This window comes from Corvus brachyrhynchos, unplaced genomic scaffold, assembly GCF_000691975.1.
Source record: "Corvus brachyrhynchos isolate BGI_N302 unplaced genomic scaffold, ASM69197v1 scaffold146, whole genome shotgun sequence".
Lineage (NCBI taxonomy): Eukaryota > Metazoa > Chordata > Aves > Passeriformes > Corvidae > Corvus > Corvus brachyrhynchos.
The window spans coordinates 1,565,958-1,589,225 of record NW_008238960.1 but is presented as its reverse complement, the minus strand read 5'-3'; the positions used below and the strand labels follow the sequence as shown (position 1 = coordinate 1,589,225).

At 43.4% G+C, this 23,268-nt stretch overlaps 1 protein-coding gene across 6 annotated transcripts in view; it reads left to right on the top strand.

Annotated features, from left to right (window-relative positions):
* The window catches only part of NFATC1 (nuclear factor of activated T-cells 1), a 101,711-nt gene that overhangs the window by 29,220 nt on the left and 49,223 nt on the right, over positions 1–23,268 (top strand). For all 6 annotated transcript variants that reach the window (XM_017738637.1, XM_017738634.1, XM_017738632.1 and 3 more), the window contains exons 3-5: positions 5,065–5,267; positions 8,382–8,554; positions 10,454–10,594. In XM_017738637.1, the coding sequence (XP_017594126.1) occupies positions 5,065–5,267; positions 8,382–8,554; positions 10,454–10,594 (517 nt within the window). The remainder of the gene's footprint in view (positions 1–5,064; positions 5,268–8,381; positions 8,555–10,453; positions 10,595–23,268) is intronic.

Sequence of the window (23,268 nt, the reverse complement as noted above, 5' to 3'; positions counted from 1 at the left end):
CCAGTAAGTACACTTGAAAGCTATTACATATTATAGCTCCCTTTCTTCCTGACTGATGTCATGGGTGGTGCAGAGGGTGTATCCGGCTGGTGCGTCCCGTGAGAACAGGACCATTCTTTCGGTGGCCTCCAGGAGCCTCTCCAGACAGAGGGCTCCTTGTTGTGACAGGTAGCTTTCTGAGCATTTCAACAGATGCTTGGGCATGCCAAAAGCATAAAGCACTTGGAAAGGGAACATGCAGAATATTTCAACTGCGATTCTTAAAATAAATGCCATGGCTTAGATAATAGAAGTTTTCCTCACAGCCTGTAGAATAACCACTGAAGCTGAAATAGCATTTGAGTTAATGGATGTGACGTTTGCAAAATTTCCTCAAAATTATTAACTGTAGCAAGGCTTGGGAGGGTTTTGCTTTTTTTTTTCTAGTGCTTATGTTTGAAACACTTCATCTCCTTCTGCTCATCATTTTCCAAGTCTGTTCAATTCCAGTTGGCAGATTTAATAGATGTGTCCCAGGCACACCTTTGGAATCCAGGCAGCCTCAGTATGCTCACGTGTGTGATAAACCTGAGGTCGTCATAGCTCTAGGACTGAATCAGACAGTACCTTGCTGTCGGCTCATGGCTGTGAGGGTGACAGCCCTGTTTCCCTCACACTTTGCTGGCCACTGGAGGAAGATTCCTGCTTTTCAGTGCCGTGGCACCCAGACACATGAAAACATCCAGCCACAGCACACAAGTGCATCTCCTCAGGGAAAGGCTGGGGTTTGCTTTGGCACCCTGCACTGAGATGAGCAGCAGCCTACTGGTGAGAATCAAGACATGTTGGTGGGAGATGGTGCTGGGAAAGTGATGATGGAGAGGTGTAGGAATCCCAGGGAAGGCTTGATGCGGTGGCGCAGCCGGTGCAGCCTTTTCACTCACTCTTGCATAAGACAGTGTAAGGTGACAAAGAGCTTAGCTGTGATCGGTCCTGTTCTGGTGTTAATTACCAGTGACTGCATCGCTTTTGATAGAATTAGAGGAGTGTATAATAGGCCTGCAATTAAGTCTGATTTTGATCTTAGCAGCTTCAGACAATAAAAGTGAAAATATCATTTGAGATGAGTTCAAGTATTTTTTAACAGGGTTGCTCAAAGAGGAAAAGAGCAGAGTAGTCAGTGTTGGTCAGAGCAAGCGAATATGACCTATTTTCATTTCAAAACCAATCATTCTTGGCCACACAGTTCTTATCTGCATACTTAAGTTTTTCCTGCATCTTTCCTTTGTACTGAACCAGGTGACTGCTGTATCACTGTCTTTATTTGGGAAGGGAAGCTCATTCAGAAACATTGTGCTCCGGGTCCTCTTTTGCAGCTAATTCCTTTTACAGTTCCCACAGCAGGGGAAAGTACACCTCTTTCCACTTGGATCTATGTATTGCCAAGCAAAGCATGCTTGGTAGGAAAGACATATCCTTTACTATGTATGCTGTAGCACCTTTGTCACCCATACTCAGCCACTGAGTTATTAAGAGCTTTGGACTCTGTTACACAGAGAAAAAGATAAAAATAGGGTGTCTGACGCATGCATCCCATGTTGCAGGCCAGGAAACTGAATCGCTTTTCCACCTAGTACAGTACCCCAGAGCATACATGGAAAATATGCATGGATATGAACATGCGAGATCTTTCCTCACCAAGAAAAATGCTCAGTCACCCTTTTTTCCCATCCCATTGTACATTGATCTTGTTCAATATTCCCTTTGACTGCTGGCAAATCTAACAGCCTAAAGTACCACAACTCTGCCTTTACTGACACTGCTCCTCACTGTTGAACATATGACAGTAATACCATTCTCCCGTGTTTTGAGAGAACTATGGAATATTCTTACCCAGCTGACAGTAAGCAGGATCTTGCCCATTCTCCAGACATCTGCAGCATGCTGAAAACTCCCAAGGCTCAACACTGTCTGTCAAAGAAATCATGCACTGGGTGCATAACCTAAATTAAGTCATTCACAGTATGTGCCCCTTTAAATGTTAATCCTTGCATCACTTTCTCTTATTGCTTCTGTTGGCATACATGATTATGTGACATAAAAGTAAATAATGTGATGCAATGGGTAAAGCTCAAAGGGAAATACAAATTGAAGATCAGATGCCTTGTAAGACATAATATGACATCAAACTTAGAGTGATGTGAGTGTGAGGTTTTCTTATTTTGAGAGCAGCAAAATCAAGCATATAGTGATTACATGAGTCTTTCTGGGTGTTTCTGGCACTAAGGGAGTAAGTAACTTGGGTAATGGATCCAAAGCAAAGTATGGCATGGCTCTAGGACAGGGCCTTTAAAAAAAGCAAACATAAATTTATCTTGAAGATTACAAACCTTAAAAAACAATGCAAAACATGCATCTGAGATCTTATTATTTATTTTCCAGCATGTGAACACTTTTCAGGGGAAGGCAGGTGTGCAAAGCTGAGGGCTATGGGTGTTTGATTGCCTCCTGGTAGGAAACCTGTGGGAAAAGCACAAGCTGAGACACAGCAGTAGGTTACAAAGTATGGCAGCAGCCAAGTTCAGATTTTAAAATAAAGCCTGAAATAGCAGAACCCAATGCAAGACCAACATTTTTGGTCCTCTTTGCCCGTATTCAGTAAAAATATGGGTACCTTGGTGTGCGATTTTGCTTTTGCTGAATTGAGGTTTGAGTTACTCGCTAGTCTATTTTTACATTTTAAGCGGCCTTGTAATTCAATATGTGTTTGTTTTAATTTTACACTCTCCATAAAAAGCATCCTCCATGACGACTGGAGGCAATGCATAGAAATTTATTTGCCTGGCATGTCACACTGTCTTACTTTTCCCCCTGCAAAACCCGCATGCTGGTCTTGACCAAAAATACCCCGGGATACCTTGTGTCTCCTCCGTTACCTAAGCTTTGCTGCTGAGGCTCTGGAAATAGTGAGGTGGGAAAGATCAGCCTGGGACAAATCCAGGTCACTCTGCCAGCCCTGCTCACACACACCATTGGAATTAATGACCAGCCAGGGCTGTCATGTGGGGGGACAGAGTGGTGATGAGGAGGACAGTGGCTTCCCTGTGGCCACTGGCTGTAGCAGGAGCACACCTGCAATCACTGACCTGCAGCTCAAGCTGCATGTCTGTCTCTGGGGGAGAAAGCCAGAAATCCCTCTTTTTGCAGCGCAGTGCTGATGTGTGTGTTAGGGGCCATAGGAGTGGGTGTTCCATATGGAGCTGGAGGGAGGTTCATAGCCCATGGCACCCTGCTAAAGGTAGTATACAGGCATGGCTCTGCTTTTCTCTCTCCGTTGTTTTGCTGATAGTGCAGATTTTCAAACTGCCACTAATGTGTTTTAAGTTTGACAATGCTGGTATGGAACCCCCATATCATATCATATCAATCATATCATGTCACAACCCCCTGGCTCTGAGCTGCCTTTGTATGGTGTCTCAGGAATGCAGAGCTGATAAAATAGTGTAGTACTAGAAATGAGCCTTGTCCTCCTTCTATCCCTGTAACCTTCCAGCATCCACATGCCTTAGGTAAGGATATAAAAATTGCCGCACCAAATCAAGCAAACTAAAATGCTTCTGTTCTCCTCTTGGCTTTTCTGACCAAAGTGTGGGGTGAAAAATTTACGGTATGCCTGATTAGTGATGGCAGATGTATCTAGGCTCATCGTCCTTCCTTGCTCATGCACTGGTCACTGTGGTACCTGAAACTTTGCCACTATGAATTGCTGTTGCCATTCAGCATGTTTGATAGTAGAGGGAGGGCTTTGGGCCTGTTAGCACCCACCAGAATTTAGCAGGGCTTAAGGAGTAAAAATGATTCAAGATCTTTGTTTTTAATAGCATGCCTGCTATCAGATGGTAAAATACCCTAAAGAGGTAACATGAAATTGCTTTGTAAGATTTCAGGAGAGTGAAAACAGAAAAAAAACAAATAAAAGCAGCATTTGATACATGAGTTTCACCACTTGCTTTCAGCTTTATTTAACTTTGAACTTGCATGTACCATAAAACTAGTGTTGCTCCTCACCAAATTATGATAAATTTTGATCTGTCATACTCAGTGATGGTGAATAACTCATGCCCAAAACGACCTGAACCATTCACAGAGGAGCCTAAACCTACAACAAAGTGAGCAGGTTTGCTCTAGGGTGAGTCATCTCCTGGGACAGTGCACCTTCCCAACGTTCCTCTCTCCTGTAGTTGCTCCATCCTCCCTTCCCTTGAGACAAGGCTTCACCACTAACCCCTGCAAGATAACTGTTTTTGTGAGACTCATTTCCTAATGTCAGGTGGCAGCCACAAGTGGGACTTTGTCTGGGGACTCCACAGCAGTGGGAACCCTGAGTAGCTTCTACAGGTTATGGTGCAGATGAGGTCAGGCTCTGGTTCCTCCACAGCCTGTGGCAGAAATAACTATTGTTGTCATCAGAGCAGTCACTGTAACATGGATGAGGTTCAAGGCAGGCCCAAGAGCTTCAATGAGATTTTTGTGCGATTATAACAAGAATGTGACACACATGGTTAGCTACTAATCATGTGTATGTGATCTGTCTCCATACTGTCCCAGGAGGTATTTACTAGCATAAAAATCAGCTAATGAGGGGACGGGTCACAAGCAGCAGAGTGCTGCTGTATGAGGGGTGTCCCAGGAAGCATGGGGATGGATGAGTTGTGTCCTTTCCACTTGCAGACTCCGTCAGTTTGCCTCCCTCAGTACTTTGAAAGAACATAGAGTTCATTGTGGTTTTTTGCTGAACACTGCAGCAGAATTTATGCAAAGTTTTCTGTGGATGTAGCGAGAGTGCTCAAAAGCTCAGCCCATGTAAAGTGCCTCAGGTCCTTTAGGATAATGAGACATTTTGTGAGCGCACCTTTTTATTGTACCAATATTACATTACAGGAAAAATGGAGGGGGGGAACTTAACACATAGCACCTGTCACAAGTTCTCTCCTTGAATTAGGCTCTCCCGCTTATAAAAATTTAATTGATTCCTAGCAGTTTATGTGCTTGGTGCTCAGTGGGCGTTTTCTGTTCTCTTGCCAGCTCCATGGTTACTTAGAAAGCGAGCCGCTCACACTGCAGCTGTTCATTGGGACTGCAGACGACCGCCTGCTGCGACCCCATGCCTTCTACCAGGTTCACCGGATCACCGGCAAGACCGTGTCCACCACCAGCCATGAAACAATACTTTCCAACACCAAAGTCCTGGAAATTCCACTTCTTCCAGAGAACAACATGAGAGCAATGTAAGACCAAGCACCAGATCTGACTCCTAGCAATTTCCTCTTGGTCACCTCACTTAATTTCTCTGGTGTTTGGTTGTTTTTTTTTTTTGTATACAATTTTTCTTACCCTATCTTTTTTTTCCCCCTAAATTTCTCTCTGTAATAGTAGGTTTTTACAACTTTGCTGAGACAAATTGCCCCTAATCAGCTTAACAGCAAAATGAACTTCACAAATATTTGTGACAACTGATTTGCTTTCATTCTAGAGTTTCAGCCAATGTGCTTATTTGCCATTTAAAATAAGTATCTCGGTTACTGAGCTGTAAATATCTCCTACCTCAGCTCCTGCATTTAGTTTCTAAATATGACACCTGTTGCTCCTATACGCACTAGCACAAGGAACAGAGCTGATTAAAATTTATCTTTTGATGTCAAAGGAAACTCTTAGAGAGCATTTCCAAGTACCCTCGTGGTTTTTCTGTGACAAATAAAACCCCTCATTTCTCACATAATAAAACTCAGCATTTTTCATGGCACTTAGTTCTAGAAGATCTGCTTCTAAACAAGAAGAGTTACCTCTGAGAACCTTTATTCAAAGGTGATGCAGTTTACAGATTGAGTTGTTAAACTGGGCTGTTTAGTGCTATGCAGAAAAGCAAGCATGGATGTCTTAGGATCTCTGAGTTATCTGAGTGATAATTAAGTGCCCTGTAGGCCCATTAAACATCTGTAAACATCATTACAGGATGGCATATAATGGCTAAAATAGCTTTCTGTGTAAGTGACGTACATGAGACCTTCCACATTATTTAATCCTGTCCTCTCTGTCCCCCTCCCTCAAATCAACCTAGCCCTTATCTGAGTTGTCTCTCTCCTCATTCAAATCATCCTAACCCTTATGTGAGGTGTCTGCCTTGGGAGGAATTTGTGTGCGTGCATGCAAGTCCAGTTCTTGGTGTGTGTGTGTGTAAATATAAATGTATTCATATTTATATACAGATGCATGCACCTTTGTGTGTATATATAGGAAGATAGAAAGCAAGCAAGAAATCCTGACCTCCACCAAACCACATACCATGGGAAAATTACGATTTCACTCCCTTTTTATTCATACAGTTTTCCATGCCTTAACGAAGTGGAAAATGGTATCAGACACCTGAAGTCCTTCTGCACATAGTGGTTATTAGAACCTGGTTAGCAGTGTCATGCACAACACGCCCTGGAGTGCCTCATGTAAATAAAAGAGTCAGAATATGCTTAGCTGCATTGCCAGCTGGGCTTAGAGTGATCACTCAAGACCTGAGAACCTCTCTCAGTGCATTGTGTTAAAAGTCATGACAAGCCTGCAAAAATATTGGCCCTGTTTGCTGCCATCGTAAGTTGATGGGGCTACATTAGGATTAAGGAAATTTCACCAATTTGTACCCACACATATTTATCTGGCCCTTTATTTATCCAGTTTGAATCAAATTTTTGGTCATCTAGGGACATCATTACCACTTCATTCATCTATCTCCCTAAAATAAAGGTAAGTTACACAGTTTGGGAGCCAAGCTGAATATTTTTGTGGTGTGAGTGTGAGACTGTAGCACAGCTCACTCAAGAATCACAAATAATGCTTTGGCATATATAAACCTTACATGTCAGTAGTCTAAAACTTCATGTAGCACTAACAATGAATTGAAATTTGGAGCCAAGGACTTTCCTCACACTTTGTGTGTTCAGGCCTTGATTCAGTGAAACACCAGAGCTCATCTGCACATTTAAACTTTTGCGCATTTAGCTGTTCCTATTGACTTCAGATTTAATGTCCATGACTTTACAAGCTTGAATTTAAGTACTTTTTCTCCTCTGAACTTTGGGTGTGAATTGTATGTCATTAATTACTCTGTTTAATTTACAACTGTTGCTGTAGGAGAGACAATATTGAGAAATGCACTGTTTCTTCCATATCTTATGGATCTTTGCATAGAATTTTGACATGGGTACAAATACTCTGTAATTCTTACAGCTTCACCTGCTAATATGCATTGTTGAGAAGCTTTATTACTTTCATTAGTTTCTTTGATCATATCAGCAAGGGCATTTTTTAATTCTGAAGTCCATACTTTAGAATAAATGCAGATCAAAACCATGCTGCCATAGTGCTTGTTTGCAGTTTGCTTCAGAACAGAGCTTCAAAGGTCTGGAGGGGGAATTAAACTCTTTGAATACAAAATAAAATCAACTATGCATATTCAGTGTAATAAAATGCCAGACACCAGTACCCAGAAGAAATTGCCATGTAGGCTTTGTAGTCATGGCCAAGGCAGAGGTATTTTTGCAGTGGGTTTTCGAGTGCGTATGTTTATATGTCTTTTGTTCTGGGAATTTCTTTGTTGAAATATTCTTTGACAAAAATCCTGACTTGTAAATCATCCAGGAGAAAACCAAAGTTAAAAAAAATGAGAGTGAGGTCAGAAATGGTAGTAGTTGTATCTGATGAAAAGCACATTTTTCCCTAATGTGGAGGGAGGACTCTGAGTTTAGTTTTTTTCATGCAGAGCTTCAGCTCAGCCCTCAGCTTGGGAGTATTTCCAACTCATTGAAATACAAACAAATTGACAGTAGAACTGACCTCGGGGAGAGCTGTGCTCATTAATAAGCATTTTCAGGACTTTGCCCTAGATTGAAAATCATGTCAGATTTTTCTCCAAATTAGCTGTAACAAGTAAAATTGTTAGTAGCCTGGCATTCTAGGTTAGTAACAGTTTCTGCACTGGTGTCACATCCCACTGACTTCTCTAGTCTCACTGTTTCTTTGGGCTTTGGTTAATCTTTAAGTACAATCCTTACAGAATGTGTTGGGGAGGACGGATCTTTTAGATTTTCTTCCTCTGGGAACTGCGATAACATCTTAAATTTGTGTGCTTAACAGCAGCCACTACCTGCTGCTACAGATAGCCCCAACTCAGCTGCTTGTGAGTGCAAGTACTAGAGTAAACAAAGTCTGCTGCGTTCAGCCTGGTCATTGGGTTGTGCCTGATGCAGGTTTTTAAGAAGAGCATGCAGGAGAGAGGGAAGATACTGCACACTTTTGTCTTCCTGAAGTCTTCTTGAAGTGAATTGAATTGCCCTGTGTTTCCTTTTGGATAGCATCGACTGTGCTGGGATATTAAAGCTCCGAAACTCTGACATTGAGCTGCGCAAGGGAGAGACAGACATCGGTCGGAAGAACACACGTGTGCGTCTGGTCTTCAGGGTTCATATCCCACAAGCCAATGGCAGGACCCTCTCCTTGCAAGTAGCTTCCAACCCCATTGAGTGCTGTAAGTAGCAACAAACATCCTCCTCTTGCTGGGTATTATCAGAAAATCTTTTGATCAGTAAGGTTGAAAAAGACATCTAAGATCACTGAGTCCATGGTTAACTCAGCACTGCCATGTCCACACAGCTTTTGAACAGTTTTTAACACTTCCACCACATATGCAGTCTTTGTCCACACCAACATGCTCTACATTGGTTTTGCTGTACCTGTCTAGTTAGTGAACTTTAATCTGCTTTCGAAAAGTACGTGGTTTATATTGCGAACAGAGTACCTCTGTCTTAGGAAAAAATGTGTAGCTTTGTGCATTGAGTGCTGTAGAAAAATACATACTTACAAGTAAAGAGCAGTTAAACTAATAGCAGACCTGGGAGTGACAGAGCCTTTTGTTTTAGTGACTCCTTATCATAAAGGTAACTGCTGTAGAAGTTTTGGAAAACACCTCTTGTGTCCTATTCACTCTGTCTCCCCATCATAAAGCAAAAACCAGCAAACAGAACCCCAGCCCCTTTGATAAGGAGCAAGCAATATACTAGAGCTGACACGCTGGCACAAGCTGCCTGCAGCTTCAGAAAACCTCCAGAAACCAGGTTTCTGCACTGGGGGCTCTTTAAATGAACAGACTGTATTTTATCAGATACACTGGGGCACTCTTCAAAGATACCTATATCATGTTTGCTCTGTAAGCCTCATCAGCCTCCCCCATACAAAACAAAACCTATCTGCTTTGTGTAGCTTTAGCACTCCAGCATAAGTGGTGGAAGCTGAATTTCAGTCTAACTCCCAATGCTAATTTGATTTGCTGGATGGACAGAAACAATTTTTTAAGGTTTTGTTGAATTCCATCCACAAAGTGGATCTTTCTGATGATGCCAGAGAAGGGAGGAAATTTAACATCTGGCAGGTATATGGGGGGTGAGCTCTGGCAGAGGGAATGGGGAGGAAAACTTGACCATCCCTAGCTCCATTCATGCTAGAGGGCAAAGCCACGAGGAGTCATGGTTTCATCCTGCAGTTGAAGTTTATGAGAGCTTTCAGTTGCTACATAGCAGGATAAGGCACAATTTGAATCTATCCTGAACTGGTCTGTGCAAAGGTGCCAAGGTCAGGGAGCCACTAAATGTGAAGCTGATTGGATTTGAGTGTGTAATGAGCAAAAGCATGGCACATGCCCACTGAAAGAAGCAGAAAACAGGAGAAAAAATAAGTGCTAGTGTTATTTCCAGTGCAGAATGTGGAATAAGCTGGTGCCAAAAACTTCATATATTTCTTAGTGCATGTGACACCAGAAGGAACCATATAATCTGGATAAAATGCCACATCGTCCCTTGAAGCAGCACTCTCTTCATGTCCCAGTTGAAGGGGGATAAAATTTGTGCCACAAGAATACCAGGTTCAGTTTACATGGGTTCATGAGTGCTTTGGCCAGCACTGGCTGCTGCTGATGCTGCTGCTGCTGCTGCTGCTGTGAGACAGTTGGCAGAATTGACAGTAGGGTGTATACTGACTGAAACAAATTTTGGACATGCATGATCACCTTGTCATGTGTGCCTTGTGAACACACAGCATATATGCTAGAGTGAGAGAAAATGATTTAAGATAAATGAGTTTCCATAAAAATACACTTTCTGATATAGTACATATCAAGCTGAGTTTTAAAACACTTGGCCTTTGTGAGTATTTTGAATCTGTACTGCTGTTTAACACTATTGTTTACAATCAAAGTACTTGAAAATGAACCATGTTTCCTGTAAACCTTGTGACCTTTCTTTGTTTCTGTATCAAACTCAGCTTATCTTACGAGGGTAAGCATTAAGTTACTTACTAATGTAGTTCTTACTTTTTTGTGTGTTTGTGGTTGCCTTTTTTTTTTTTTTTTTTAATTTTTTTTGTAACTCTCCAGCTCAGAGATCTGCCCAAGAACTGCCTCTGGTGGAGAAGCAAAGTACCGACAGCTTTCCTGTTACTGGAGGGAAGAAAATGGTACTGACTGGTCATAACTTTCTGCAAGACTCCAAAGTCATCTTTGTGGAGAAAGCGCCAGGTATGTCTTTTCAATCTAGACTCCAGTCTGCCTTCCCCCCCACCCCATCTGTGTCAAATGATGAAAGCACAAATATGGTAATGACATTTTCTTCTGCAAGTAATATGTTTTCCATGTCACTGGGCAAAGCTGTGGAAAGGATCTGAGCCGTGCCTAATGCTGAGGTTTCACACTGTGGCAACCGTAGTTACAGGTAGACAATAGAGACATTAAAAGTCAACCTTTGGCATTTGTTTATTGTTTATTTACTTGCTAGTCATGAGTGTAGCAGGCAGGACTTGTGAGAGGGGTTCGAAATCTCCGGTGCCATGTCCCCCTAAAGCCTGCAATACAGTGCATCTTTTTAAACATTTCTGTCATTTGTGGTGTGCGTGCACCTGTGTTTCCTGTGGCTTTTACAAGGCACTGGCTGAGCAGGACTTGGAGCACACACAATCATTTGAAGGACAGGTTTACCTTGAGAACTGAGGGAAGGACTGAACACAACTTCCCCCTAACCCAGCACTGCTCCTGTGGTGCTGTGGTGATGCAACTGGTTCTGCTGGAGAACAGTCACAGGCCAGGCTGAAGCAGGGAAAATGGCATGGAGTGGGAGCTGGAGCTGGGGCAGGATATGCCTGGAGGAGCGGTGGATCACAGGGTGACAGTGATGTGTGTGAATGCCCTCTGCGGGAATAGGCAGTGGGAGTGGAGCTGGGAGTCAAAGTCAGACTCTGAAACGAGACTGTTAAGGATAGTTTTGAGTCTTGTTTTGGAAAGGGTTTCCCTGGCGCTGGCACAAGCTATGAATTCCTCAGCTGCCGACTGAACCCCCCACCCCCACCCCGAACTTAAAACAGTCTTGGGCACTCCTCAGGCCGCCTGCACCGGCTTTGACGCTGTGCCTGTTTAACCGCATATGTCCACAGAGTTCCCACGCTGTTCTCCTGCCCACAGCCCCTACCGGCACCACAGGAACTCAGGCTGTGGGGCAGGGTGGCAGGGAGAGCAGGGGAGGCTCTGGAGGCAAAGACACCCAAGTCTTTGGGCTCAGCAAGCTCAGGACAATAGCAGAAGACTCCCCTGAAATTCCCCAACAGAGTCCTGGATTGATAAGGTTTAAGTTGCCAGAAGCACGTGGGCAGAGGCAGTGCCCTGGCTTCTTGGGGAGAGCCAGTTGGCACATTCCTGTGAACCCCAACCACTGCAGCACACACAGTGGGGACATGGCTGTGACATCAGCAGAAACATGCTTTTTGTTTCTTAAGACAGTTAAAAAAGAAAGGAAAAAAGGTGGTATTGCAATTTAAAAAACCTGAATTCTGCTTTTTGTGTTCGCCCTGGGGGGGGGGAGAAAGTTAACGTCTACTTTATTTATATTTAAACTTCCTTTGCTGCACAGAACTGGGTTAGTGTGACATGTCAGGAGTCTTCGATCTGTCTCATTACAAAAAAGAAACCACATTAAAGGATGCCTTCCTTAATACTTACTTCCTTTCCTCTTCCTTTTTTGAGTTGGAAAATTTTAAGTATTGCATTCCAAAGGATGTGGAATTGTGATGGTGATGCTGTTTGCCCACAGCAGGTACCACAGCGTGGATCTGAACACTGTCTCCCTGCTCCTATATTCCTATACTACATTAGGTACACGAAAAGCAGGATATTCACTGTATAGCTTTCAATTACAGAATTTAAGGTCCTGCCTGTTTTTAGTAGTCTCACCGTAGGTTTGTTGCAGGGCAGTATAACCTGCAGGGGCTGAGCCCTCAGAGTCAGAGTGTAGCACCTCCAGGAGCTGCAATAATTGTGTCAGTAGAAATGACACACAAAAAGCGAAGCTGCTGGCTGATCTTGGCTGAGCAATTTTTAAAGCTTCCATGGTTTGTGCGCTGTGCCGCCTCACACAGCTCAATGCATCAGAAGCAAACAAGAGCGCTGTATCATTGCCTTAGTGGCAGACTGCTCTGGCTGGATTTTTGAACAGTCACTGTATTTAATGTCAAATGAACAAGCATTAGCAGCCTTCACTTTTGTAAATCAGCACAGGGTGTTTCTTTCCCTTTCAGCTCTTGAACGTCAGTGAAAGTAGGTCAAGAGAAGGAACACCAGCATAGTTTCTCTTTCTCTTAGAGAACTGGTTATGAACTTCTGTGATTAGCTGGAGACATTCATTAGTTTTGCTGCTGTTACCACTTTTGTTTTTGAATTTGGAATGCTAATCACGTTCCTAGTAGGTAGCAGCCAAACACAGCTATTACAGAGTAATAGATCAAAGTAATAGATCATTGTGCTCGTAAAGAGAATATATCTTTTGTATAAAATTTAAATATTGTACTGTGTCAACTCATGTCTTCAGTCCTTACTCAGGCAGAGTCCCCAAGCTGGGAGGCAGTCTCCTGGAGCTTGTCTAATTCCTCCTAGTCTGCATACTTAATTGGATAATGCAAGGAGTTTGAGAACACTTTTTGTTTGCCCTTTTTTTCCCCCAGCTTTCTCTAAATCTGCTGAGTGCATTGTGGTCTGTTGAATGTTTTTCCAAGCATGAGTCCCAGGCTTTCAGTCTTCAGGGCTAGCCCTCAGCTGTTGTAGTCTCTGGAGGAATGGCATTATCCTGGCCTCCTTTGGTGGGGGAGTCAGTCTGAGCAGTGACTCATACAAGAGGGAATCCCTGAAGAATGATCAAATCAATCTTTCTGCTGGGGCAGCAGTGGCTTCCTGCTTTCAGCTTAACCCCTTACTAGCTGCTGTTCAGCCAAGAAGCATATGAAACAGAGCAAAACAAACTTTGCAGCCGTGTGACTCTGTGTCTCACACAGGGAGAATGAGGTATCCAGGGGGTGAAGGCACAGCACACTGAAAGGACCACGGGAGAACCGCTGTGAGGACCTTCTCTGGAAGGAGAACGCCTCATGGTGAGGTCAGGCAGAAGGCACCCCTTTGGATAAATAATGAGTGTTCAGAAGTGGATCAAATTTGCTCAAGAGTCTACAGTACTGTAAAAAAATTCTTACGTGTTGATGTGAGGCCTTATTTTGGCAATATTCTGTTGCTTGTACCTCACACCATATTTTCTAGTGATGATCAATGGTGTAAAATGACCATCAAAGAAACCTAGCAGTAGTGAAAATGTGAATGTTAAATGTACTTTGAGAGGTTCACTCTTTTGAATTCAGAATTTCCTTAGACTAGGGAGTCCCACAATGATTTTGTTTCTTAAAAATTACACTAATAACTTTTTTTCTTATCTCCTTTCACTTTCTATCTCTCTTTGTAGTCATGCATTTCTCTTCCTGAGGTTCAAAAGTGTCTTGTGTGTGTCATGCTTGTTGGGTGCCATGTTGAGGACAGCCAACACCTGTCTGTTTTCCTCTGGAAGAATTAGTACTTCGTAAAATATTGAAAAGTCTGCAACTCCTTACTGGCAAGGGCCCTTGATGTCCGTTGGCTGGGGTTTGCTGTGGCAGCGAGGTGTGCATTTTAGTTACAGAAGTAGGTGAAGTGAAGTTGGTGTTTGTTAGCTATGGCAGGAAGTGTTTGGCTAGGAGTGAGAAAATGCTTCCTGTTAGCACCTGCATCTGCATGGATTATGATCTGGAATTATAACAAAAGACTGATTTAGTTACTCAAAATTTTAAAACTTTTTATGTCATTCGTAGATTATAAATGTATGGGGAGCAAAAGTCTTGAGGAAAGTTCAGAAAATGCAGAGATGCTTGGAAAGTGTGTTTTAGGGATTGCATATCTATCAGCTAGCTTTTTTTGGTAACGTTTTCTACAAACACTCTGTTTTCAAAGCTAGTTTTTTAAAGGTAATGTGAGTTACTGAATACAAGCAGCACAAAAGCCTAACTAGCCAAAATGACCAGACTGCTGGCTCTTAGTATGTCAGATTATGATTAGTGATCTATAAAACTGATCACTGCTGTGAAAAAATCCTGGTTTTCTTCCCTTGGTTCACAAAATGTATCCTGTAAATGATGAGTGAAAGCTCGGTGATGAAACACAAACCCAGGATCCCAAGGAACAAAGCATAGGAAAATTATGGGTATGCTGTGGTACAGGTAAGTTATGGCTTATAGTTCCTGGCATGCTGTAGGATGTTTTGGGATAGAAAGAGTATTTTGGGTATTAGAAAAAGTCTTGTACAGAAATCTGAAAGAGTTAATCTACCCTGAAAATCTCTCCTTGCTCAAAAATTGCTCCTTGCTCCTGTAGCTTTTAACACTGGAACTAGCTCAAATATTTCCAGACTTCACGGATTTGGCCAAGTCTGGACATACCTAAGAGATCAGGTTAAACTGATGAAATCTTTCTAATCAATTTGTGATCTATTGGCAGAAATGGTCATTTGGTGTACTGTTATTAATTATCATTGGGTTGCGTTGCCACTACTTAAGTCAGAGCTCCAAACCCAGTTCTTTGCTTTTGTGCGTAGTTACGAGAGCTTAAGGCAAGGATTTTAAAGAGCGAAAAGGCAGAAATGTAACACCCAACTTCACTATGGGATTGGTTTCTCAAATAACATGACTTTGGTACTTTGACTCTGGGCTGTTAATGTTGAGGTTCATTTTGTCCTGGTCAAAGGCTGTGTCTAAGCTTCCCTGTAATAAATGCCCCTCCCTGAAGATGCATCACTCTCTTTGATGGACATCTGTAGAATTCACAATTTGTAATGCTGTATCTCTGAGTAACTCCAGACTTACAGACTTCAATGGTTTTGAACGAGTTGTTAATTACTCAGACTTCAACAGTAATCCTGGCACCTACACACTTCAGTAACCTAATTGCATAATATCCTCAGCTATTGTGCCCAAAGCCTTTGATACTCAAAGTTCCTGAAAGAGAAATAAACAGTGTGTAAGCAATATTTCCTCCTGGGATTTTTCTTTTAGAATATTTTCAAACAATTAGGAAGCTTTTCAGATTTAGTTACTGCTTCAAATTCTTCATTCTGCTCTTGTTTTTATTTTGTTAAATGGATTTTTCTGTCAAAACTGTTCATCCTCTCACAGGTTTTGCTCTTAGAACATGAAGGTGTTGATGTGTAATAGTTATAACTAGAGCAGATGAAAGATAACTGGGTGAAATCACCAATTTAATTTTTTTTTGTATATATGCCAAAGGAAATCATAGCTTTCTGTAAGTATTTCAGATGGGAAAACTTAACAGTTTGCCTCCTCTTAGACGTGTGGTCAAGCTCAGTCAGCTGAATTTTTGCACAAGGTAAATGCGATACGAAAAAGAAGGAAACTGGATGAATTTAAGTGTCCACTCCAGCATTTCACAGCTTTTTTGTTCCTCTCAAGTTTTCCTGTCTCTGGCAAAGATCAGAATTAATCGGTTGCTGCCTTAAGGTACAATTGTCAGTCTTATAAATTCAGTTCTGTTTCCCACATGTTGTGTGAGCAGAATTTATCTTGTCATATGGCAGGTAACTCAAACACAGTCTTTTAGCTTCAGGAGAACTTACAAAAAGTTCTGGAAAGTGATATGTTGATGAAGCATTTGAGTGACATGTGAATGGAACTGATGCATTGAGGAAGCATGTGGGCTTTTTGGTTTGACTCAGATACACTGTGGAGCTTAGGGTTTGGAGTCTGTTTTGACGTGATGTGATGTTATGGTGAGATGGGTGACCTGAGTCTTGGCAGAGGTCCACTTGGTAAAAGATCTTACATTCTCAGAGATCTTTCCATTGCTCTTTCCATTGCCAGTAGCAGTTTGGGGGGCAACTGGCCAAAAAGGGGTCATGTTTCACGCTGGTAATCATACTGTAGCTCACATAATAAATAAGCAAGTGGCAAAACTCCCCTTCCCCCTCTAGTCAGATAGACAGATACTACTTAATTTTGTCTTTATCTGTCTGTTTATCCAAGTTCAGGACACACGTTCCAGTTGGCAGTGAGCAATTGCACTCTGACTCACGTACAGTGAGGTTAAAAATTCGGGAAACTAGATAAACTGGAAACTTCAAAGGCATACAACTTGGGAGCATGGAGTTCATGTAAAGGTCACTTGAACCTAGATCCTAGAGATGTATTGATAGCTGAAGGGGTTTCTGGCCACTGCCCAGAAATAGATATCCTTGGGCAAATTGTGTCATCAGATGCTGGAGTCATTTGATGGTGGAACCCTTTCACGCACACCGAGGAGTAGTGATGCAGCTTGTAGGAAATGTCAGCACGTTTCAGTTTTTCCTGGCTGTTTAGTCTAGGGAATGGTGAAGACAGAGCGGGACAGCAGCCATACACATGAGATGGTGTCAGCAGCAGCAAGTCTCATCCAGAGTGTTGCTCTCACCGTGAAGAATGAGATCAATCAATCACAGATACTTACTGTGGACAACAAAGAAATAAGGAATAACCATATGGTCTCAAAAGTCACTTGTGTGAGTAATCCTGTAAATTTTTTATTATTACAGAAAGTGCAGTTGAATGCTTCAAGTTTATTCTTTCATGTCTTCCAGACTAAGTGTCTTCAAGCAGCTATATCTGTGCAATCAAAGCTTTGTCTCTGAACTTTTACAACTAGCACAAGATTTCAAATAGTTTTTACTGTTACTGTTCCAGTAGGACTGTCTGTCCAAACACAGAGGAATTCGCAGCCCTTACAAGAAAGCTGAGAGTCTAATGAAGCGATCAGTGCCTAAAGACAGTGGGGGAAACAAGTACAGTTGGGTTGACCTTGGCTGGCTGCCAGGTGCCCACCAAGTGGCTCTCTCACTCCCCCTCCTCAACAGGACAGGGGGGAGAAAATAAGATGAAAAAGCTCATGGGTCAAGATAAAGACAAGGAGATTGCATATCAGTTACTGTCACAGGCAAAATGGGCTCCACTTGGGGAAAAGAATTTATTGCTAATTAAAAATAGAGTAGGATAGTGAAAAACAAAGGTAAAACTGAAAACCACCTTTACCCCTGCCTCCCTTCCCAAGCTCAACTTCACTCCTTCATTCTCAGCTTCTATTTCCTCCCCCTGAGTGGCACAGAGGGTCAGGGAATGGAGGCTTTGGTCAGTCCATAACAAATCCTCTTTACCATTCCTTCCTTCCCATGCTGTTCTCTTGCTCCAGTGTGGGGTCCTCCCATGGCAGACAGTCCTTCATGTACTGCTTCAGCGTGAGTCTTCTCCATGAGATTCCATCTTTCAGGAACAGCTTGCTTCAGCATGGGTCCCCTGCAGCCATCATTCCTGTTAGAAAACCTGGTTCTGCCTGGGCTCCCCTTCAGAGGCTGCAGCTCCTGTCAGGAGTGTGGGCTCTGACTGGCTGCATGTGGATCTCTGCTCTGGTGTGGTTGTCTCCGTGGGCTGCGGGGGCACAGCTGCCTCACCATGGTCATCATGACAGGCTGACGGAGAATCTCTGCTCTGGCCGCTGGAGCACCTCCTCCCCCTTCTTCACTGTTGTGGGGGTCTGCAGGGGTGTGTTCTTCTCACTTATTCTCACTCCTCTCTCACAGCTGCTGCAGTTTTTTTCCCCTTCTTAAGTATGTTGGCAGCCATAGCTTTGCTGATGGGCTCAGGTTTGGCTGACTCAGGGTCCATCTTGGAGCCATCAGGAACTGGTTCTGTCAGACATGGGGGTAACTTCTGGAATCTTCTCCACCCCTGCAGCCCAACCACTAGCCAGACCTTGCTATGTAAACCAATAAAAGGGGATACCTTTGAAGTACTTAGTTTTTGGAGGGAATGCCTACCTCTTTTGGGAAAGGACAACTTGTCTCCTGTTGCTTTCCTGACATCATTAAGAATTGGTTCATGTCTCAGATGGGTATCACAGGAAAAGTGGGGAGAGCTGGGGGAAGAGGAGCATCTTCCTTTTAGGTCTGTTAAGGAAGTAAGATTACACCTTCAATGTGGAAGAAAATACAATGACATTTAAGAGAGGAATAGAGAGATAAATTGTTTCCAATATGTGCCTTGTTGCTGGGATGGTGATGTCAAGGCAGAAAATCAAAAGATTGGAGGAGGGACCTCTAAGATTCTTGGACCTTTTTGGACAAGAGAAACAAGAAAAGGGACATGAGGGGGACAATGAGATGGAAAAAAATAAAAATGCTGTTCAAAAGTATCTGCCAAAAAGTCACAAAGAGTTGCCATAATGAGATGTTTCTGGGAGTTGGGAAGTTGTGGTCATGCAGTTGAAGAGTTTGTGTCTCAAAAAATAAAGAAGAAGATTTGAAAGCATTTGGATCAAATTTACATCTTAAGATGAGAAATAACTAGAAGTAGCTATAATACAGGTGGTGGTGTTGGCATCCAGCACAGAAGTAGAGGAAAAGAATTGTTCATGGAAGAAAAATTTGGAACTTGATTTAAACTGGCTGTGAGGTTCGTTACTCCAATAGTCTGAGAAAATACAAGACAGATTAGACTGAAGAAGATGGACCAGGAATATGTTACTCAGTTTCAGCTGCAGAGTCACAGGTTCAGCCTACTAGAGTTTCCCAGAGGAAAGTAAAATTGTGAAGACAAGGAGATGATGTGAATGTAATCAAAACCATAGTGAAGTGCTGTCATGACTGCTGGTGGGTGGCTGTGCTGGGTGTGCTTTGTTTGACCTGCCTGCCCTAGAGAGATTTTTCAGGGATGTCAAGCTGCAGTTTTACTTGGAAGTTGTGTGTCTTAGACCTGGAATTACTTTAAATTAATAAATAAAACCCTCAGACCAACGATAATTTGAATAGGGGGAGGTGCCAGAGAGCACAAATTGCACAACCAGCTTCCATTCTGCTGAAAATAGTATCTGGCAGGTCTTTCCAATGGTTTTGGCTCAAAATGAACCCCGATCTGTCAGTTGTCAGCACTGTGCCTCCTTTTAATTACCTGGGCTAAAATTACAGTTCATTTGCAAACACTGGAACTCAGAATAATTACATCTGTTAGACATGCTGTGGTGAAAGGCAGCTAAAAATCCTGACCGTTCAGGCAAAGTGAGTCCCTCAGCTTTTGGCTTGCCCAGCTGAGCAGCCAGAGAGGAAGTACGTGCCTGGCACAGATTCCAAAGTACCGTAAGATCTCTTTTGTGCTGGATTTTTACACCTGGTCGCTGCATGGCATTCTTATTGTTAATTCAAGGTAAAGAAGAGAGAAAAAGGAGCTCAAGAGTATCACATTGATGGCAGACACACCTAAGTCTACATGGTACTCAGCTCAATACTGCAAAAATGTATAGCTGAAGGAGTGGACAAAATACATATGTTGCAAAAATGCTTATGAGGACACACCAACAAATACAGCACCTTTGATGTGGAAATAAAAATAGGTCAGTTATGCCTGAGCCCTGCCGCGCATGGACAGAGGCATGCCAGAAGGCACGCCAGGGATGGGGAGTAAAGCTGTGGGGAAGTCTCTGTAGCAGGCCAGTAGGCTCTGAGGAGGGCAGAAGTACAGCCGGGGGACTTCCTGGCATGGAAGAGGAAAATAAAGTAAGTGAAAACCAGACCAGCTGTGTGGTCTCATAGCAAAAGTAGTGTAAGAGCAAAGAGTGGAGATGAGGGTGGCTGGAGAGGCAATCAGGGACAACATGCTGGGCAGTAGGCAGGCCATGGCACCAACAGGAGCGGCAGCAGGAGGTAGAGCTGCTCTGAAGGTTGCTCTGGGACGAGGAGGCATCTCACTGCTCACAGATCCCTAAGAGGCTGAGATCTCAGGAGAGCTAAGTGCTACTGAGGAGATCAAAAGAAAGGTCCTGGCCACTTACAATTCAGATACTTACTCTCTGCTAGCACACACTGTATTTCTGAATGTTTTGTTGCTCTCTTGCCCCATAGTCCCTGTACATCCCATGTCAGACTGCTTGGCTGGTGTGGTTCCTCCTTAGTGCCTGACCCTTGTAAATGTCTTTAAGATGTACACCAGTGTGTCAGCAAGGCATAGAATTCCACCCACTTGGTGGAATCCTCTTCACTTGCTGGTGTCCAGCTGGGGAAATGTTGTTCACAGCAGGACACCTGTAAGACCAGCTGAGAAAAGTGCCCTGACTGCTTGTGGCATCCCCAGATCCAAAAGGCTTCTGCCCCTGCAAAATCTGGCATTAGTATATCCATGCCAACCCATGAGCACCAGCTGGTGAGATGGTGCCAGTGGGTCATGCCCAGGACTGGCATGGGGGTTGCTGTCCTCTAGGCAACAGAGCTTCCTCCTCGCCTCTTTCATTGCCAGTCCAGCTTGCACTTCCCCTAGAAGCTGATGGCATCTCTGCAGAGAACTGGGAAACTCTTAAGTGTGAATGATGAGACTTTGCCATAGGTTCTTCATCCTCTTCTTTGCACAGAAATCTGTCCATTCCTTCTGAACATCTTCACAGATCAGTCATCTCAGCGTCATGAGGGTACTCACCAGGGAAGAAGGGTAGCAGTGCAAGTTGAAAGTTTCCAAATTCTTCATTCCTTGGGGATTTAAATATGCATTGTTAAGGCCAAACACGAGGGTAGACAGCCTTTGCAGAGCACCTCAAAGTGACGCTGCATTGCATCTGTGCCCTGCCTGTTGTGGACATGTTAAAGTAATCTGGGCTGTAACACAGGAATTATTGTTCAGGGTAATCTCACAATTCATTAATTAAGTAGTGGGTTCCTTTGGGAGGGTAGGGCTTGTTTCACCATTTTACTTGGAGTATATGAATGTAAATACAGATTTACAGTGCAGCCAGTGCAGTCAAACTCTGTTGAAGCGCAGACTGGAAGAATATAAAATGTACCCTGTGTATAGGCAGTGAAATCCTAGGTAATGTTTATTCTTATCATATCTCAAGTGAACACAGGTCCACTAAAGAATATAGACTGTTTTAACCTCTTGTAGTAAAGTGGAATCACTTAAAATATATCTAAACGCTCCCAACATGCCCGTTTTATAGCGACAAGATTTAAGTGGTTTCCAGATGTTATACCCTCCTGAGTTTCCAAGCTTAGTTTTTTTTCGTGTTTGTATATTCTTCCTCCTTTCTGCAATCCATCAGTTTGGAAAGTTATGCTGGTGGTTTGATTGTTTTGAGCTTGAAAACCCCTGACACTGTGCTTGCAGTTCCCTGGGATACAAAGGTAAATCCAGCCCTAGAAACCCCAAGGGATCTCTCTGGATGGGCAGTGATGAGGGGAAGATGCTACAAAAATGTCTTTGGAAAGTCTTTACAGCTCTTTGTGTTGCTCTCCCATGATGACAATCTGTATGTCATGGTCTGCAAGGCTCTATGTGTGTATAACTGATGCTGCTAGATTTACACAACTACTTTTTAGCCCTGCTTCTGTGTTAACACAGACCTTTACAGTGCCTTTTTATGTGGAAATCTTGTAGCTGGGTGTGGTGGGGAAGCCGCTTGGTGACTCATACTGCAGGGAATTCCCTGATGAATTAGAGTATTTTTACTTCTGGACTTGTGCACAGTTTCCTTCAACGCTGGAGTGAGTGGCCGATAAGAGCAGGCTACAAAGGCCCATTCACCATTCAGCTACCCCATGTTAAAACAGGGTGTTTGTGCTTAGCAGAGCTGAAAAATCCACCCCCCATAATGCGTAGGTTCACAGCATTTTCATCATTAGCAATCCCAGGTGCTCCAAGTGTCACAGCGATGAAGAAAACAAGGCAGGAGTGGATGGTGGTGAAGCACACACAGAGCTGGGATGGCTATAAATAACAGGGATCAGTCTGTAAATGTCAGGCTTCCTGACAAACCTGGTGTCTTCAGCTGGCAGTAGTGCTGATGGCCACCTGTCAGCACAGTGTCCAGCCTGTGCAGAACGGGTGGGAGCAGCTTCTCCTTCCCCCAGCACTGCCATGCTCCTGCGCTGCCTCTTTGGAGGAGGTGGGATTTGTGGGTCATTCATCCAGCCCGTGCACGGTTCCACCGTGAAGCTTTGGCTCTCTCGGGTTAGTGGCTGTTGCTACTGGCAGCGAGCGAGCTGAGCACTCCACCGGGGACTCTGCAGGGCTTCTGCCCTACCCTTCTGTGCATGGATGTTTTGGGTTTATTTCCATTTGGTAAAAAAACCCTCACAAAACATAAGAAACCAGTATAATACCTTGACCCAACTTTTTAGCTATATAAAGAACTGTCTTTCTCTTCAAAATATTGCACTATAAATCTTAAAAACGCCAAAACAAAGCCAGGCATTTGGTTTGGAGAAGACACTTCTTATTACTTGGTAAAAGTAAATAGTGAAATGAAAGGGAATGAAATAAGACCTTTGGAAAAGCCGTTTTCTCCCTTTTCCTTTGTGCCTCCTCCTCTCCTTCCTCTCCTGACTCCATCTCTCCCCCTCCCTGTATAACAACTGCCCATTTGGGTACGGTAATTCCAGAGAGCAAACTTTAACGGGAATGCCTGAAATGTGTCTGCTTCAGCTTTGTGTTATGTCTGTAATTTGAATTATTTGCATTTTGGAAAGGTATAAATTGCTCTGGTGTACTTGGGTTGGCTGGTGGCCAGGAGGGAGTTGCCTCGGGCCCAGACCAGGCGCGTTGCTGCAGATGTGGCAGGCGTACAATGGAAACTTTTGTGGGCGAGCAGCCCTCACTCCTCCAGCACACGCTAACAGGAGGCGGCATCCCGCCTGCTCGCCAGGCTCCCCGGCAGATGGGCACTGGGGCAAAACCATTTTCTCCAGCATAGGCAGACTATCTTGAGGCTTAGGGCTCCCACAAACGATTCCAAAGCCATTATTCCTTTTTTTTTTTTTTTTTTTTATTTTTTATGTA